General features: G+C 43.3%; 1 protein-coding gene across 3 annotated transcripts in view; it reads left to right on the top strand.

Moving 5' to 3' along the window:
• Window positions 1-20677, top strand: part of PTK2B (protein tyrosine kinase 2 beta) — a 143103-nt gene that overhangs the window by 96334 nt on the left and 26092 nt on the right. For all 3 annotated transcript variants that reach the window (XM_063441980.1, XM_063441978.1, XM_063441979.1), the window contains 9 exons: window positions 2182-2256; window positions 2812-2913; window positions 3785-3902; window positions 6473-6512; window positions 11539-11585; window positions 17163-17213; window positions 18875-18972; window positions 19413-19497; window positions 20204-20304. In XM_063441980.1, the coding sequence (XP_063298050.1) occupies window positions 2182-2256; window positions 2812-2913; window positions 3785-3902; window positions 6473-6512; window positions 11539-11585; window positions 17163-17213; window positions 18875-18972; window positions 19413-19497; window positions 20204-20304 (717 nt within the window). The remainder of the gene's footprint in view (window positions 1-2181; window positions 2257-2811; window positions 2914-3784; window positions 3903-6472; window positions 6513-11538; window positions 11586-17162; window positions 17214-18874; window positions 18973-19412; window positions 19498-20203; window positions 20305-20677) is intronic.

Raw genomic sequence — 20677 nt, 5'->3', positions numbered from 1 at the left:
CCCCATAGATAGTACCTCCATTCCCCTCCTCAGAGATAGTTCCCCAATCTCTCTCCCTATATATACAGTACCCCAATCCCTCTACCTATATACAGTACCCCAATCCTCTCCCTATATATACAGTACCCCAATCTCTCTCCCTATATATACACACAGTACCCCAATCTTTCTCCCTATATACAGTACCCCAATCTTTCTCCCCATATACAGTATCCAAATCCCTCTCCCTATATATACAGTACCACAATCTCTCTCCCTATATATACAGTACCCCAATCTTTCTCCCTATATACAGTACCCCAATCCTCTCCCTATATATACAGTACCCCAATCTCTCTCCCTATATATACACACAGTACCCCAATCTTTCTCCCTTTATACAGTACCCCAATCTTTCTCCCTATATACAGTATCCCAATCCCTCTCCCCATATACAGTATCCCAATCCCTCTCCCTATATATACAGTACCACAATCTCTCTCCCTATATATACAGTACCCCAATCTTTCTCCCTATATACAGTACCCCAATCCCTCTCCCCATATACAGTACCCCAATCTTTCTCCCTATATACAGTACCCCAATCCCTCTCCCTATATGTACAGTACCCCAAACCCTCTCCCCAACCCTCCTATCATAGTTGGTACCCCAATCACACTATAATAGATCAAACCCTAATCCCTCTCCCCATAAATGGTACCCCAATCTCCTCTAAACCCACTCCTTTAGAAGTTACAGATTCTAATGATTTCCCCCACTCCAGCCCATGGAGTAATGAGGACCTTACCTGTACCTCATGTAGAACTTCATAAAATCAGCGTGCTGCCTGTACTGCTTATCATAGCAGCTCCGCGCGGCTTGTGCTGCCCTTTCACTCATGACGTCACTTCCCCTGGAACGAGCCGCACGGAGCTGCTCTGATCAGTACAACAGGCAGCACGAGTGCAAGTCCGTGCAGCTGCGTTCCAACCCCCGACAGAGGCTCTGCTCATAGCGCCTCTGTCGGTTTTATTACAGGCAAGACCAATTTTTCAATGAGCTGTGTCGGCCGCTCATGGTGCATTGTGCGGCCGCACTGCTCTCCCCACACAATCCTAAGGCTGGCCGTGACTGCATGCCGGCCCCAGGTGCCGCGGCCCACCGGGAAATTTCCCGGTATCCCGGTGGGCCAGTCCGGCCCTGGTTGCAGGGGTCCCATTGCGTGGCTCGATGGGCATCTCTGATCATGGGCCCTGTCAGATCAGGTTCAGGTCACTTCCTGTGTAGGCTTGGACTAAGCACATAGAGCAGAAGAAGATGATAGCCTGCCCCAAACTCCCATCAGCAAGCAGTATATGTGTGTCAGATGTGAGTGTCATTATGTGTGTGTGTATATGTGTTTGTGTGTCACTTTGTGTGTGTATATCTGTATGTGTATAATTATATATGTTTACGTGGCAGTGTATGTGTGTCACTATATATGTGTTTATGTCACCGTAAATCCTCAATGGGCAAACAAAAAGCACACATGGATCTTGTGCTGGTACTAGTTTAACCCATTCAGTTCCGTCTCAGAGAGCAGCAATGTACTATAGCATTTAACACCAAAACCACTTGTGGACCTCCGCTCCATGCTTCCGCTGTCCTCCCCTCAGCCCATTCTCCCCTTCATCCCTCTAGTCGTAGCTAGGGGGTGTGATGTCAGCAGAAGAGGATCAAGCTGAGGCGAGAACATGGCGTCGGTGCTGGAACAGAAGTCATTTCTTTTTTTTTTTTTTTTAAGTTAATGGGGTGGGGGGCAGGGTAGGAAGAGTCACTCTAATTTATTAAAATACAGGTTTTTTTTGTTTTGTTAGGGCAACAAAAAACAGCTTCTTATAAATGTCACATTTGCTTACTTGATATATATCGGTTCTTCAGCCAAAATTAACATTTTATTGAATTGTCAATGCTGACACTTTTTAAAAACCCTTTTAAAGACTGCATTCAACCGGTAACACCCCTGAAATCAATGTCATTGTGGAACACTTGGAGGAGGCCCAAGGCACACTGATTGTAAATCACAGTTTTATTGGACTATCTACGTGAAAGTAATGTGTGTTATGTAAAGGTGACTAGCACTTCAGTTGATAATATCCATTTGATAATAATGATGTTTTGTTCAGGAGAAGGTTTACTCAGCTTTATATTTTAACCTCTTAGCAAGGATGGAGTATCACGGTTGATCTTGTCATCGGTCCTAAAGGAATTCGGCAGCTTACTACTAAGGATGGCAAGGTAAGAGAACATATTGAAGACATGTCAGTGCGTTCAAATGCCCAGTGTATGAAGGGGCTAAATGTCCAGCAAGTCAGAGATACAAAAACATTTGTTGGAACGTCTCCATAATAAAACATTGCTCTGGTCCAGGGGTAGGCAACCTTCGGCAGTCCAGATGTTGTGGACTACACCTCCCATGATGCTTTGCCTGCATTATGGGAGATGTCCAAACATCTGGAGTGCCGAAGGTTGCCCATCCCTGCTTTAGTCGATCACCTGACCCAGTGCTCACTATTTTGAATGCGTCCTTTTCATGATAGTGGTTTAGATAAATTGTAATTGTTATTTGCGTCTTCTTACAATCTTTTTCTAAGTTTTACATAACTGTTCAACAAAGAATTTTGGATCAATTAGTCTTGCAGAACTATTCGCCCCTGGGTCACTCAGAACCTGTAAGAGAGATAGTGTATTTATAACATATTTTATGTGTTTAATAATATTTGCAAACATTGCCCTAAGTTTAATTATTCCGAACGGAATCCACAATGAAATCTTTTTTTTTTTTCTCTTTAGCCAACATGTTTTGCAGAATTTAAACAGATCAAGTCTATCAAATGCTCCTCGTTAGAGGATGGACGGTCCCTGCTGTTACTGGGGGTATCTGGGGCCCCACAGGTAAATTTGGACTGCACAGTGTGCGTTGGGAGTGAGAGAGTTAACCTGTGAAGATATCTCTTCCTCTTAGTTTAGAATGGGAAGATCTAGTGACAATGCTGAATGGGATATGATGTGATCTGTGTGAGCAGTTACCTACGGGGCACAAGTTGGAAACCAATCCTTTAAAATTTAGAATGTTAGTAGAAAAAAAGTCACAATAATGAACGTTCTGTCTAATTGACCTAATTGCGCTTTGATCATGTAAGATCAGCGTAGCGTTCAGAATGTCGGACTCTGATATATAGTGTATAAAAATAAGCAAGAGAAACATGTCTTCCACAAAGCGTGTTAATAGAACACATTACTCATTATTTTTAACGGGATCTACCAACTTGATAAAATAATGAGTGGATATAATGCATTGTTATAAAACTCGCTAAAACTTGCTGCTTGATTAGCACATTTCTGCCAGTACCTAATGCAAAATATAAAAAGAATAGTGAGTATTTGTTTATGTTATTTGTTTAGTGTTTTATTATGTCTGAGATTGGCAATGGTAACTGAAAATGCAACCTAAAATTCCCTCTGAATTCCCCGCAATTCACACTTTAGTAAATACCGCTTTCAGTGAATGTAAATTCCTGGCACCACCAGGCAGGGATATGTTGAGTTCCCAAGCCCCCTAAAAAAGGGTCAATATTACAAGGGTCCCCGGTGTGATATGAGCGTAATGAGGGGGGAACATGGACAAAACCACCATGTCACTGATCAATGCAGGCTGGGATAAGGTTTAATCGTGTCTGTAAGGATATGTAATATATGATGCTCCGGGTGAATATCTGTATTCTCTCTCTATGGCTATTACAAACAGTAATATTTGTTTTTACAGGCACTAGCTATCAAAACATCGTCATTGGCCATTGCAGAAAACATGGCTGACCTGATAGATGGCTATTGTCGACTAAAAAATGAATCAAAGGAATCTCTCATTGTCAACCCCTGGAAAGGTAATAAAATAACAATTAAACAATGCTACATATTCATCGACACCTGTATCTCTTTAATTACAGTTACAGGCATGGCGGTCACTACGATGGAACAAAACATTCAAAAGCACCCGTAACGTGGGTTAACCTCTTTTCATGTGTTGCTCCAGCTTGAATTGACTTTAAACTTCTTCTTACAATCCTCACGTTAGTAAATAACCCCGATTTGTCTGAATTCTCCTCTTCTCTGTATGCCAGGGGTACCCAATAGGTAGACCCCCAGAAGTTGTAGAGCTACAACTCCCATGATGCTTTGCGTGCCTTTAGCATGCCTTAATAATAACAAAGCATCATGGAAGCTGTGGTTTTGAAACATCTGGCGATCTACCTTTTTGGGCACCCCTGCTGTATGCTTTCTCTATGTCGACAGCCAAGTGCAAGCTTATAACAATGACTGACAGGGAGCTAAGATGGAATGGCTCTCTCTATACTGACTGCCAGGTGTAAAGGGCGGAGCTTATAACAATGATTGACAGGGAGCTAAGATGGAGGTGGCTCTCTCTATACTGACTGCCAGGTGTAAAGGGCGGAGCTTATAACAATGACTGACAGGGAGCTAAGATGGAGGTGGCTCTCTCTATACTGACTGCCAGGTGTAAAGGGCGGAGCTTATAACAATGACTGACAGGGAGCTAAGATGGAATGGCTCTCTCTATACTGACTGCCAGGTGTAAAGGGCGGAGCTTATAACAATGATTGACAGGGAGCTAAGATGGAGGCGGCTCTCTCTATACTGACTGCCAGGTGTAAAGGGCGGAGCTTATAACAATGATTGACAGGGAGCTAAGATGGAGGCGGCTCTCTCTATACTGACTGCCAGGTGTAAAGGGCAGAGCTTATAACAATGATTGACAGGGAGCTAAGATGGAGGCGGCTCTCTATATACTGACTGCCAGGTGTAATGGGCGGAGCTTATAACAATCACGGACATAGAGCTAAGATGGAGGTGGCTCTCTCTATACTGACTGCCAGGTGTAAAGGGCGGAGCTTATAACAATGACTGACAGGGGGCTAAGATGGAGGCGGCTCTCTCTATACTGACTGCCAGGTATAAAGGGTGGAGCTTATAACAATGACTGACAGGGAGCTAAGATGGGGGTGGCTCTCTCTATACTGACTGCCAGGTGTAAAGGGCAGAGCTTATAACAATGACTGACAGGGAGCTAAGATGGAGGCGGCTCTCTCTATACTGACTGCCAGGTATAAAGGGTGGAGCTTATAACAATGACTGACAGGGAGCTAAGATGGAGGCGGCTCTCTCTATACTGACTGCCAGGTGTAAAGGGCAGAGCTTATAACAATGACTGACAGGGAGCTAAGATGGAGGCGGCTCTCTCTATACTGACTGCCAGGTGTAAGGGCGGAGCTTATAACAATGACTGACAGGGAGCTAAGATTGAGGCGGCTCTCTCTATACTGACTGCCAGGTGTAAAGGGCGGAGCTTATAACAATGACTGACAGGGAGCTAAGATGGAGGCGGCTCTCTCTATACTGACTGCCAGGTGTGAAGGGCGGAGCTTATAACAATGATTGACAGGGAGCTAAGATGGAGGTGGCTCTCTCTATGCCGATTGTCAGGGCAGAGCTTATAACAATAACTGACAGGGAGCTAAGATGGCAGCCCCCAGTTGCAGGATAATGAGTTGTGAGTTTTAACATTTAGTTTTATTTCTCACACTTCACAATATACTTTCTCAAAATTCTTAGGATTTAAAGAGGAACTGTTTGCCACTTCTCTTTAAGTGACAGTTCCTCATCCCCTTGCTCAAGTAGTCTGTTGTTGAATGCTTACGGAGTGTATTGTGCTGCAAGTTCTGTGCAAAGAGTGGCGTTACCAAGTTGGTGTTGTGCAGTGAAATATCATAGAAGACCATAAACTCTTAGTTATTACTTGCAAAGTGCTGCATGTGTGCACACACGTATGGCAAGTATATTAATTAGCATAGAATCTTCTGCTTGTACTAAGGCATCCTAGAATGCAGTAAAAAAAATAATACTATTTAGTATTTAAAAAAAAAAAATAAAAAAACAAGCAAAACCACGGTTAAAGGAACATGCTACGGTAATTAAAAAATATATATCTTTTTATTTTTATGTTTTTATGTTGTTTTTTTTAATTAAACATTTCAATTGTTCTTTATCCTATTTAGATTACCGCCCCATTTTCTTTCTATTAAAAAAAAAATCCAATTATATGTACCTTCACTCCAGGGATGAGATAGTCTCCTCTCTGCAGTCCAATCCTCCATCGTTCAATCCTGAAGATTTTTGTCGAATCATGCTTCTCTTAGCGTCTCATAGAGAAAAGTAAAAAATATGCTGACTTCGGATGTTAAACAAAGTCAGTAATTGAATCTATTTGTGTCAGAAGCCCCATTTAACTATTGCATATACTGTTTTCTGTAAATATGCTTTAAATTGTCTATTTTTATTTTAGACTAATGCTAAATAAAAGGGATTTGTGTCATTTTGTGTTACCTGTACGTATACTCTTAATATATATTTATTTCTTTTTTTCTATTCATCTCAGAAAATGAGAAGAGAAACAGCCTGCCCCAAATCCCGTCCCAGTAAGTGGCTAATAACCATCAATGTGTTTACCATAACTGCTGTAACTGACACTCTGAAGGTAAAATGAGAACACTGTGCCGCCAATGAGAGATGATCTGGGCCGAGATTATGTCTCCTATTGGCTGCCTAGAATGTGCCAAACTATGGCTCATCGTATCACAGCACTCATTACAAATGGTGCTTCCATTTTTAGCATTCCTGAGCGTACTGGAGTACTTGGCTGTAACATCACATTGGTTTCTATAGTGATAGCACTACTTTTGAACTCTAGCTCAGAATTGCTCTTTTACACATAAACCCTGAAAATAACCCATGCTCTGATGGGGAAGTAGTCGCTTTAGAGACATTAGTATTATTAGTATTATTATTATTATTTATAAAGCGCCAGCAAATTCTTAGCGCTGTACAGTAGGTGGACTAATAGACAAGTATTTGCCACAAAACTAGCTGAACGTACAGGAACAGAGGGATTGAGGGCCCTACTCAATGAGCTTCCATGCTAGAGGGAGTGGGGTAAAATGACACAAGAGGTAAAGGTAGTTTATAGTGAATGGTTAGTTTTTTTGGATGACACAGTTGCAGGAGAGGAAGCAGGGTGGGTAACCAAGGTGCGGGGAGGGAAACCTAGTAACAGTTTATTAGATACGCTTGACAGGCGCACAGTCGGATTTGCCGGCATATTCGCTAACCTTACCCAAACCCCCATTAAAACACGGACACAGGTTATACTGTTGGAAATAATTAGTCTAGAGCTTTATTAAATTATTAATAAAATAATTAAGGAATAACAAATGGGGTCATTGCCAACAAATCTTATTAAAGTTAACATCCCCCCATATACATAACATACCCCTAGCAATGACCCCACAATAATAACAATAGATAACAATCTAAATAACATGTTAATACAGAAACTGGCCACCCAATATGACCACATTTCCACCAGGTTAAATTGTAGGGGTGTACCGAGACACCGCTACCCACCATATTGATTGTAGGGGTGTACCAAGACACCGCTACCCACCATATCCATTGTAGGGGTGTACCAAGGCACCGCTACCCACCAGTTCCAGTGTAGGGTGTACCAAGACACCACCACACCCCCAGGTTCGGAGCCACCGACGGGCTCAAACCTACCAACCACGTGCAACACTGCCCAATCCACACTAAACCTCAGGATGCCCACTTTCTCCTCCATCTACCCTCCGATTTAACCAGGCCATTCCCCGCCGCTGTGAAAAAACGGGAAATCAACTTACCTAACCAAATACAGGGAGGGTGGGAGGGACAACTGAGAGGTAAGCTTAGGTTCAGTTAAAATGGCCACTTCATATAATGGCTGGTGTAAATATTCCCCTTATGGCTCCGCCCTACCCAGCATGCTAGCTGTCACTAACTTCCTGTGGCTGCTATGCCTACCTCCTGGCTCTGTCAAGGCCTATTCCTCTTGATCCATGGGCTACATGATCCATGACCGCCCTCCGGTGACCCCACCCTTCCGCACCGCGGGGACGGACCCTTTTTTCCTTGATCATGACTCTAAAATTATTTTTGCAATTTAAAAAATGCGGTGTTTATTGACTCACCGCCCCAACCCCCGTCTGCGCTGTCCTTCGGTCCACCTTGCCAGGCTCTGGAGTATCCGGTGGACGCCGACTCCTGTCCGCGCTGGTCCCGCCTCAAGCTCGTAGGAGTAACACTCCTCGACCTGCTGGGAGAAGATAACCTGGGTAGTCTGTTCTGATATAGCCTTACCAGCCCTTCCTCCCTGCGCTCTGTTCTGTCGTCCTAATCTCTGCTCCTTCTTGCTGCCTGACCTTCCTGGCCGCAAGCGTCACGCATCTGCCCTAGGGAAATCCTGCCAGATGAAGCTGAAGCACTGCACTGAGACCTCCTCCTCTCCCAGGAACTGGACCACCTCCTACCACACCGACTTCTTGATGTGCTCCTCACCTACTCCTCAAACCCTCATCCGACCTCCTGCTGACTCATACCTGCTGACGCTCCTCCTGTGTTCCTGCTCCTGAGAACACCCCCCAGGGGGCTCCCGCTTGCCTCTGTTCCTTACGTCCATTTCCACCCGTCCTTGTCCTCTCTTCTGCCCTCTACTTGCAGTACCTGGCCTCTCCCCGGCCGCCTCATCCACTTGTGGCCCCTTTAATTAATCCTGGTTGCTGGCCTTCCCCGTCATAGCTGCTCTGCTGCGCCTGTGAAGACTCTGCCTGCTGCTTTCACTATTCCCTTCCTTCACCTCTGACCTGACCCTGGCCCCATCCAGGGCCGCCTCCGTCTGTGTCCCGCCGACCTGGACCCCATTGGGGGGGGGGACACCGCTTTTACACTGCTGGCCCCTTGCATCATTCCCCCTGTCCATCAGGTATGCCACCAGGGGCAGACTCACCAGGATGCCTCTTGCCGCTCTCCCTGCCCGGCAGCCAGCATATCATGCTGGATCCCGCTGTCCTTCGTGCTTTCCCGCCCCCCCACCTTACGGCAGGGGGCGCTCTTCCTGTGCAGCCTCATCATGGCCTGCCACCTTCCCTGACCGGCGCCGCGTCGAACAGACGGTGCCAGCCGCCCTCCAACTCCCGCCTGCTTTCCGACCTTGTTTTCAGCTGTCCCCTTGCCGCCTCCTGACAGACTCTTGCGCCGCTGAACTGCCAATGTCACTCCTGGGCTGCCGTCGCCGCGTGGGGGGGGGGGTGGAGCAGACGTACTCGGGGCCCCCCCAGCTGCTCCTGCAGCCACCAGCCACGATTTCTGCCACAACCTTTGTGTCCAGGATGGTGGCTTGCTTGGAGTTCTGTCTGAGACTGATGGGAGTGAGCATGCAGCAGCAGCTCACTCCAGCCTCTCCTGTACCTCCATGCTGCCTCCTGCCTCAATACTGCTCTGTTCTTCTATGCTGCCTCCATGCTGCTGCCTTCTCCCTCCAGGGCAGGCAGCTTTCACAACTGACAGGTTAGCTCAGGTTCAGTTAAAATGGCCACTTCATATAATGGCTGGTGTAAATTATCCCCTTATGGCTCCGCCCTACCCAGCATGCTAGCTGTCACTAACTTCCTGCGGCTGCTATGCTTACCTCCTGGCTCTGTCAATGCCTATTCCTCTTAGCTGCGCTGATCCATGGGCTACATTCCTAAAGAAGTGAGTTTTTAATGATCTTTTGAAGGAACTGAGACTGGGTGAGTGTCTAACAGAGAGGGGAAGGGAGTTCCATAGGAACGGTGCAGCCCTAGAGAAGCCTTGAAGTTGGTCATCAGAGGTGGGAGTACGAACAGAGGATAGAGGTAGGTCTAGCCCTGAACCGGGGGACATACTTGTGTATTAGGAACGATAAATAGATAGGAGCAGCGTTATGTAGACATATGTAAGCAAGCACCATCATTTTAAATTGAGCCCTATATCTTACTAGAAGTCAATGTAGGGACTGACAGAGGGGGAGGTGTGGGAGGTGCGGGTGGACAGGAAGATAAGCCTCGCCGCTGCATTCATTATGGACTGTAACGGGGCCAACTGGGAACACGCAAGACCAATGAGAAGCAGATAGCAGTAGTTAAGGCAAGAGATGGTAGCAGCATGGACTAGCACTTTAGCCGTTTCCGGTGTTAGACAGGGGTCAAATAAAGCTTTGTTTTTTAGGTGGAAGCGGAAGGATTTGGTGAATGACTGGACATGAGGGGTAAAGGAGAGGTCGGAGTCAAAGAGAACACCTAGGCGGCGATCTGGTGGTCAAATAGCGGAAATGGAACATTAGAGAGATAAGAGAGAGTGGTGAAGATGAGAATAAGAGCGTATACAATAAGTCTTTTTCTAGTTTTTGTACAGATATCTTGGGACATCTTATATTTACGGACATTCTGACTTGCCCTTTATATATATATTTGTATGTGTAAGCAGGCTGAAAAAATAGTCAAAATATCACAAGTATATCCCAAATGGATCTGACTGCAGGAAGCCACAGATGTCCCTACAAGAGCCAGTCCGGTCTCTCTTCTAATCATAAAGGACTTGGATCCGTTTTAGAACATATTTAAGCCAATTCTCTCTTGGTAGAAGAATTAATGAATGCCTTTTACAGGTCACCTGGTGTCGCTTAAATTGCCAGTTAAGGTCTTAATTTAATAAGCTTTCCAAATTATTCAATATTGTTAGAAAAACTTTCGACATGATTTAACACCAGAAGTCACTATTAAAGTCTATGGTAATATTTGTAGATAAATCATTTACAAAGTTTTTCTAACAGTGTTAAATCATGAAATGGCCACCGGATGGCAGTGCTACACCACACAATACCAATCCTTATCATGTAGCATAGTAATGAATTGAGTGTGATTTTGAATTGTAATAAATTTAAATCCCAGTTGGAGAATTAAGGCTAAAATAGCCGAACTGTGACTACAGCAGATTTGGAGAACTTTTTTCTGGACTGACTATATTGAATTTCATCCACTAAAATCCATAGTTTAGTCAATAGACCCTGATTGTCTATCAGTGTATGTTTTCTTGCTTCCAAATCCCATAATAATTATTGAATTATTTATAATTAAAAGACTTCAACTTAAGTGAAAAAACAACCAAATGGGACTCCTGGTACACTAAGCTCTCCATCAGGTTACGGTGCTTTACGTGTCCTGAGTGTGAGTGCTAGGGGTGCTAGGGGTGTCTAATATGATGGCCACACATTTGGCATTGAAGGAGGCAACGAATGTTTTACTGGACAACATATCCAGCCAAGAATTAGAAATGCTGTTAAACTTACCTATTTTGCCTGCCTCTGCCCTCGTGCCAAAAAGCCCAATGTGCATTCAAATGTCTTCTTCTTTTTTTTTTTAAGGTTTAGTGGTAGATTTCATGTACAACTCATGAAACACACACAATATGGTATTTAAGCCTATATACGTGCTCTTGTTAAAAATGATACTTACATTTACAATAGCTGACATGACATATGTGTTCACCAAGGATATACAATATATCAATAAGGCAGTTTGTGACACAATCTTCACTAATTTCCTTCTCCAGGGATGTTCCAGAGAGGAGATCAAGGCTTGGACCGGGAAGCAGTATTGGTATGTTTGACTCCACCTGCATTCTTTGTATACATTCCCTATTAAGGGAATACTCCAACCAATAAGCATGTTTTAGTAAAACACTGTTTTGCTGCATATAGAGACTCCAAACACCATAGCTATTTTAAATCTCTGAAATGGTCATGGTGCTTGGTGTAACACTTTAATGAGAGCTAGAGGTCTATGTGTACTGAGCCGGTCACACTATGCTGGGATAGTCTGTGCACTTTCTATACAGTCCTATTAATGAGCGCTAGAGGTCTATGTGTACTGAGCCGGTCACACTATGCTGGGATAGTCTGTGCACTTTCTATACAGTCCTATTAACGAGAGCTAGAGGTCTATGTGTACTGAGCCGGTCACACTATGCTGGGATAGTCTGTGCTTTCTATACAGTCCTATTAATGAGCGCTAGAGGTCTATGTGTACTGAGCCAGTCACACTATGCTGGGATAGTCTGTGCACTTTCTATACAGTCCTATTAATGAGCGCTAGAGGTCTATGTGTACTGAGCCGGTCACACTATGCTGGGATAGTCTGTGTGCTTTCTATACAATCCTATTAATGAGCACTAGAGGTCTATGTGTACTGAGCCGGTCACACTATGCTGGGATAGTCTGTGCACTTTCTATACAGTCCTATTAATGAGCGCTAGAGGTCTATGTGTACTGAGCCGGTCACACTATGCTGGGATAGTCTGTGCACTTTCTATACAGTCCTATTAACGAGAGCTAGAGGTCTATGTGTACTGAGCCGGTCACACTATGCTGGGATAGTCTGTGCTTTCTATACAGTCCTATTAATGAGCGCTAGAGGTCTATGTGTACTGAGCCAGTCACACTATGCTGGGATAGTCTGTGCACTTTCTATACAGTCCTATTAATGAGCGCTAGAGGTCTATGTGTACTGAGCCGGTCACACTATGCTGGGATAGTCTGTGTGCTTTCTATACAATCCTATTAATGAGCACTAGAGGTCTATGTGTACTGAGCCGGTCACAGTATGCTGGGATAGTCTGTGCTTTCTATACAGTCCTATTAATGAGCGCTAGAGGTCTATGTGTACTGAGCCGGTTACACTATGCTGGGATAGTCTGTGCTTTCTATACAGTCCTATTAATGAGCGCTAGAGGTCTATGTGTACTGAGTTGGTCACACTATGCTGGGATAGTCTGTGCGCTTTCTATACAGTCCTATTAATGAGCACTAGAGGTCTATGTGTACTGAGCCGGTCACAATATGCTGGGATAGTCTGTGTGCTTTCTATACAGTCCTATTAATGAGAGCTAGAGGTCTATGTGTACTGAGTCGGTCACACTATGCTGGGATAGTCTGTGTGCTTTCTATACAGTCCTATTAATAAGCACTAGAGGTCTATGTGTACTGAGCCGGTCACACTATGCTGGGATAGTCTGTGTGCTTTCTATACAGTCCTATTAATGAGCGCTAGAGGTCTATGTGTACTGAGCCGGTCACACTATGCTGGGATAGTCTGTGCACTTTCTATACAGTCCTATTAATGAGCGCTAGAGGTCTATGTGTACTGAGCCGGTCACACTACGCTGGGATAGTCTGTGTGCTTTCTATACAATCCTATTAATAAGCACTAGAGGTCTATGTGTACTGAGCCGGTCACAGTATGCTGGGATAGTCTGTGCTTTCTATACAGTCCTATTAATGAGCACTAGAGGTCTATGTGTACTGAGCCGGTCACACTATGCTGGGATAGTCTGTGTGCTTTCTATACAGTCCTATTAATGAGAGCTAGAGGTCTATGTGTACTGAGTCGGTCACACTATGCTGGGATAGTCTGTGTGCTTTCTATACAGTCCTATTAATAAGCACTAGAGGTCTATGTGTACTGAGCCGGTCACACTATGCTGGGATAGTCTGTGTGCTTTCTATACAGTCCTAATAATGAGCGCTATTGGTCTATGTGTACTGAGCCGGTCACACTATGCTGGGATAGTCTGTGTGCTTTCTATACAGTCCTATTAATGAGCGCTAGAGGTCTATGTGTACTGAGTTGGTCACACTATGCTGGGATAGTCTGTGTGCTTTCTATACAGTCCTATTAATGAGAGCTAGAGGTCTGTGTGTACTGAGCCGGTCACACTATGCTGGGATAGTCTGTGTGCTTTCTATACAGTCCTATTAATGAGAGCTAGAGGTCTATGTGTACTGAGCCAGTCACACTATACTGGGATAGTCTGTGTGCTTTCTATACAGTCCTATTAATGAGAGCTAGAGGTCTATGTGTACTGAGCCGGTCACACTATACTGGGATAGTCTGTGCGCTTTCTATACAGTCCTATTAATGAGAGCTAGAGGTCTATGTGCACTGAGCCGGTCACACTATGCTGGGATAGTCTGTGTGCTTTCTATACAGTCCTATTAATGAGAGCTAGAGGTCTGTGTGTACTGAGCCGGTCACACTATGCTGGGATAGTCTATGTGCTTTCTATACAGTCCTATTAATGAGAGCTAGAGGTCTATGTGTACTGAGCCGGTCACACTATACTGGGATAGTCTGTGTGCTTTCTATACAATCCTATTAATGAGCACTAGAGGTCTATGTGTACTGAGCCGGTCACAGTATGCTGGGATAGTCTGTGCTTTCTATACAGTCCTATTAATGAGAGCTAGAGGTCTATGTGTACTGAGCCAGTCACACTATGCTGGGATAGTCTGTGTGCTTTCTATACAGTCCTATTAATGAGAGCTAGAGGTCTATGTGTACTGAGCTGTTCACACTATGCTGGGATAGTCTGTGTGCTTTCTATACAGTCCTATTAATGAGCGCTAGAGGTCTATGTGTACTGAGCCGGTTACACTATGCTGGGATAGTCTGTGCTTTCTATACAGTCCTATTAATGAGCGCTAGAGGTCTATGTGTACTGAGCCAGTCACACTATGCTGGGATAGTCTGTGCGCTTTCTATACAGTCCTATTAATGAGCACTAGAGGTCTATGTGTACTGAGCCGGTCACACTATGCTGGGATAGTCTGTGTGCTTTCTATACAGTCCTATTAATGAGAGCTAGAGGTCTATGTGTACTGAGTCGGTCACACTATGCTGGGATAGTCTGTGTGCTTTCTATACAGTCCTATTAATAAGCACTAGAGGTCTATGTGTACTGAGCCGGTCACACTATGCTGGGATAGTCTGTGTGCTTTCTATACAGTCCTAATAATGAGCGCTAGAGGTCTATGTGTACTGAGCCGGTCACACTATGCTGGGATAGTCTGTGTGCTTTCTATACAGTCCTATTAATGAGCGCTAGAGGTCTATGTGTACTGAGTTGGTCACACTATGCTGGGATAGTCTGTGTGCTTTCTATACAGTCCTATTAATGAGAGCTAGAGGTCTGTGTGTACTGAGCCGGTCACACTATGCTGGGATAGTCTGTGTGCTTTCTATACAGTCCTATTAATGAGAGCTAGAGGTCTATGTGTACTGAGCCAGTCACACTATACTGGGATAGTCTGTGTGCTTTCTATACAGTCCTATTAATGAGAGCTAGAGGTCTATGTGTACTGAGCCGGTCACACTATACTGGGATAGTCTGTGCGCTTTCTATACAGTCCTATTAATGAGAGCTAGAGGTCTGTTTGTACTGAGTTGGTCACACTATGCTGGGATAGTCTGTGCGCTTTCTATACAGTCCTATTAATGAGAGCTAGAGGTCTATGTGTACTGAGCTGGTCACACTATGCTGGGATAGTCTGTGTGCTTTCTATACAGTCCTATTAATGAGAGCTAGAGGTCTATGTGTACTGAGCCGGCCACACTGTGCTGGGATAGTCTGTGCGCTTTCTATACAGTCCTATTAATGAGCGCTAGAGGTCTATGTGTACTGAGACTGTCACACTATGCTGGGATAGTCTGTGTGCTTTCTATACAGTCCTATTAATGAGCGCTAGAGGTCTATGTGTACTGAGACGGTCACACTATGCTGGGATAGTCTGTGTGCTTTCTATACAGTCCTATTAATGAGTGCTAGAGGTCTATGTGTACTGAGACGGTCACACTATGCTGGGATAGTCTGTGTGCTTTCTATACAGTCCTATTAATGAGAGCTAGAGGTCTATGTGTACTGAGCCGGTCACACTATACTGGGATAGTATGTGTGCTTTCTATACAGTCCTATTAATGAGCGCTAGAGGTCTATGTGTACTGAGACTGTCACACTATGCTGGGATAGTCTGTGTGCTTTCTATACAGTCCTATTAATGAGAGCTAGAGGTCTATGTGTACTGAGCCGGTCACACTATGCTGGGATAGTCTGTGTGCTTTCTATACAGTCCTATTAATGAGTGCTAGAGGTCTATGTGTACTGAGACGGTCACACTATGCTGGGATAGTCTGTGTGCTTTCTATACAGTCCTATTAATGAGAGCTAGAGGTCTATGTGTACTGAGCTGGTCACACTATGCTGGGATAGTCTGTGTGCTTTCTATACAGTCCTATTAATGAGAGCTAGAGGTCTATGTGTACGGAGCCGGTCACACTACGCTGGGATAGTCTGTGTGCTTTCTATACAGTCCTATTAATGAGCGCTAGAGGTCTATGTGTACTGAGCCGGTCACACTATGCTGGGATAGTCTGTGTGCTTTCTATACAGTCCTATTAATGAGAGCTAGAGGTCTATGTGTACTGAGCTGGTCACACTATGCTGGGATAGTCTGTGTGCTTTCTATACAGTCCTATTAATGAGAGCTAGAGGTCTATGTGTACTGAGCCAGTCACACTATACTGGGATAGTCTGTGCGCTTTCTATACAGTCCTATTAATGAGAACTAGAGGTCTATGTGTACTGAGCCGGTCACACTATACTGGGATAGTCTGTGTGCTTTCTATACAGTCCTATTAATGAGAGCTAGAGGTCTATGTGTACTGAGCCGGTCACACTATGCTGGGATAGTCTGTGTGCTTTCTATACAGTCCTAGTAATGAGCGCTAGAGGTCTATGTGTACTGAGCCAGTCACACTATGCTGGGATAGTCTGTGTGCTTTCTATACAGTCCTATTAATGAGAGCTAGAGGTCTATGTGTACTGAGCTGGTCACACTATGCTGGGATAGTCTGTGTGCTTTCTATACAGTCCTATTAATGAGAGCTAGAGGTCTATGTGTACTGAGCCAGTCACACTATGCTGGGATAGTCTGTGCGCTTTCTATACAGTCCTATTAATGAGAACTAGAGGTCTATGTGTAGTGAGCCGGTCACACTATACTGGGATAGTCTGTGTGCTTTCTATACAGTCCTATTAATGAGAGCTAGAGGTCTATGTGTACTGAGCTGGTCACACTATGCTGGGATAGTCTGTGTGCTTTCTATACAGCCCTATTAATGAAAGCTAGAGGTCTATGTGTACTGAGCCGGTCACACTATGCTGGGATAGTCTGTGTGCTTTCTATACAGTCCTATTAATGAGCGCTAGAGGTCTATGTGTGCTGAGCCGGTCACACTAAGCACTATATATAGGGCAATACTAAATACTGGATTATAATGAACAATCTCTCATCTAATAATGTTATTCTGTATGTTTAATCAGAGGAATTCCTTTTATTTTAGATTCTGATATTTATGCTGAGATACCAGATGATTCTGACTCGAGAACACAAAGTACGTTTCCTACATCTTAAATTATGAAACATAAGGAGTTGAGTTGTGAAAAAAATGTAATTGTAATAAGATACGAGAATGTTTAAAAAAAGAAACACTTATAACAACTTGCTCTCTATCACGCCTGTCCTGCACAGAGGTAGCTGAGAAACTAATTAAATGGGTTGGTTTCAAATCTTTGGTGCTTTAAAATCGTCTGTTTAAATTACCTTTAATATTTCGCAACATTTAGAGGTACCGTATATTTAAATAAAAAGAGAAAACCGTACAAAGTGATGTAAATACGAAGTGCAGACGGGTTCAATATACATTGTTACTGTGACAGTGTCAGACATTTGGAACAGAAGTCTACTCCCATCTATCAGATAATCCTTGCTAGATATCACTGTGTGAATGACTAGGTGCTTATTCCCCACAGTGCACATATAACGTAAAGGAACACTCCGGGCAGCATAACAATGTCATCAAAATGAAGTTGTTATGGTGGCAGGATGTCCCTTGTGCTGGCTACGTTAAGGGGTAGAATAGTTTAACCCTAAAGTATGTTCCAGCACCGAATCTGCCTGTCTCTCAGTTCTCCCGAATTCTAAAAACCTCTAAACTGGAAGGTTCTTGCAGAATCGGGCAGAATCTGGTTGCCTAAAAAGCAGTCAGCTGACACTCTCAGCCAATCAGTGACCACCCAACATTCATAAAAATGGCTTGGAAAGAAATGTACCTTTTTCAAGCCAATTTTATGAATGCCGAGTCATTGACTGGCTGAGAGCATCAGCTGACTCCTCTCAGCCAATTAGCGGCGCTGCTGCCCGATTCCATAGAAAGTCTTCCGGTTTACAGATTTTTTAGAACCTGGAAGGACAGAGGGGCAGGGCGATTCAACACTGGGACAAAGATTTTAGGATGAAACTATTCAAGAATGGCTTAACCCCTAATAGTGAGTCAGCGCCAGGGACTACCTGGCACCATAATAACTGCAGTAAATCACTATTTTTTTTTAACAATTTTCCGTCAATGTTTGCTTTTCTGCGTTATTAAAGGAACACTATAGTCCCCTAAATTACTTTAGCTAAATAAAGCAGTTTTAGTGTATAGATCATTCCCCTGCAATTTCACTGCTCAATTCACTGTCATTTAGGAGTTAAATCACTTTGTTTCTGTTTATGCAGCCCTAGCCACACCTCCCCTGGCTATGATTGACAGAGCCTGCATGAAAAAAAAAAACTGGTTTCACTTTCAAACAGATGTAATTTACCTTAAATCTCAATCTCTAAATTGAACTTTAATCACATGCAGGAGGCTCTTGCAGGGTCTAGCAAGTTATTAACATAGCAGGGGATAAGAAAATCTTAATTAAACAGAACTTGCAATAATGAAAGCCTAAATAGGGCTCTCTTTACAGGAAGTGTTTATGGAAGGCTGTGCAAGTCACATGCAGGGAGGTGTGACTAGGGTTCATAAACAAAGGGATTTAACTCCTAAATGGCAGAGGATTGAGCAGTGAGGCTGCAGGGGCATGTTCTATACACCAAAACTGCTTCATTAAGCTAAAGTTGTTCAGGTGACTATAGTGTCCCTTTAAAGGTACATGTTGGATCACCATATTTCAGACTACATTGAAATCCCTTATTAAATAATTTCTGTTGTTCCTTCTTTATTTCTAGTTATTCGGTACACAATTAGACGAGATGATGTCCAGCTTGGCCGGATTCTTGGTGAGGGCTTCTTTGGAGAGGTTTACGATGGTGTTTATAAAAACCAGGTGTGTACTCAGACGGAGCAGCTATAAAACCACACTGTGTACATTATTCAGAATGTTTTAATTCACTCTTAAATCTACTGCTCGTTTGAGTAGTGTCCTCTTCAACGGTTCCTGCATGTCAAACGTGTTTTGTTAAAATGTATTTTTTATCTTGTTTTACCCGTTGTACAGCTCTGAGGAATATGTTGGCTCTCTATAAATAATTGTAATTGACAGACCAGTGACCTTTATTTTGTGGATATTTCACGTGATAGAAACCCACCACATGTCTCTGGAATTCTTACATTCCAAACAATTACTACTCTTCCTTATATAAACCTTTAGCACACTCTCTATATATATTTTAGCAAGTGGACGAGCAACTATTCATCCATCTTTTCCTCTCTAAATTAATTTGAATATATATATTGTTTTTTTTCTTTTTTTTGGTGTTTGCGAAGAAAGGGGAGCGAACCAATGTAGCAGTGAAGACATGTAAGAAGGATTGTGCTCCAGATGTCAAAGAAAAATTCATGAGTGAAGCTTGTAAGTAGCTTTTTTGCTAATTTTTCCCAACATCTGATAGTGTCTGCAGTGGTATCTGTAGTGGTAGCCGTAATTCTATACTGTTTTTTTTATTTTTTGACCTGCACTTCTAGATTTGGCCACGGGTGGCGCCTGCAATAATATGCCATCAGGCCACAGAACCATAGAGGTTTTCTTCTAAAGCTAAAATATTGTGAAAAGACTAGCTCATATAGAAAAATCATAGGTAAACTAGGATATCTTATTTACTACCTACTGTGAGAGAAATATCTTCTTCTATATTTTATACAGATTGTTATTGTCTAATCATTATTTGGGGAAAGTTTACATTTAAAAAACTTTTATTATTTTAAGAATATGAGGATTTTGGCAAACTGTATCCTATGGTTCCTGTTTATCGTATCCTAAACAGACTATGCCAGGAGTAGGCAACCATCAGCACTCCAGATGTCAAGAACTACATCTCCCATAACGCTCTTATACAGCTATAGTGCTGGCAAAGAATCAGGGCAGGTGCCCTGTCCACAACATCATGAGTTCACAGTTTGCCCACCCCTGGACTATATGATGATGATAGATTTTAGAACTAGTTTCTATCCTATAGATACCCTGAGGATAACTTTTGATATCTAGTTCGTTGTTGATGCATGGAGCGTTTATTTAGCTTTGTTCAATGTTCTCTGATTTACTCTGTTTCTGTCTTCAGATCTAATGAGGAATTTGGAGCATCCGCACATAGTGAAGCTCATTGGCATTATTGAGGACGACCCGATTTGGATCGTGATGGAACTTTACCCTTATGGAGAGGTAAGGGATACAGAGATGGGTTTAATCATTTTTTCAGATGTACGGTAACAAAAATGGAAAGTTTTGCAAGGAAAAAAGGTTATTATTTTCTCTGCTTCTCTCCTGTGTGTCCCCAGAAGCAGAACTCTTTAGTACTTAGACATCCAAGCCCATCCTAGGTTCAGAACTTAATAATCATACGTTATATGTAACATCAGCAGCCTATATCACATTCCATGATTTCACACATATTAAGATGAACAGACTTTTACTTTCTAATATATCTGTAAATATTCCCATCATCAAGGCCATTTCTGATAGTATGTCCTCAACAATAATTTATTACACAAGAAACCAACACATTTAGGATAGTATATAATATAAAAAGATATCA

This window comes from Pelobates fuscus, chromosome 2, assembly GCF_036172605.1.
Source record: "Pelobates fuscus isolate aPelFus1 chromosome 2, aPelFus1.pri, whole genome shotgun sequence".
In the NCBI taxonomy this organism is placed as follows: domain Eukaryota; kingdom Metazoa; phylum Chordata; class Amphibia; order Anura; family Pelobatidae; genus Pelobates; species Pelobates fuscus.
This window is presented reverse-complemented; position numbering and strand designations above follow the sequence as displayed.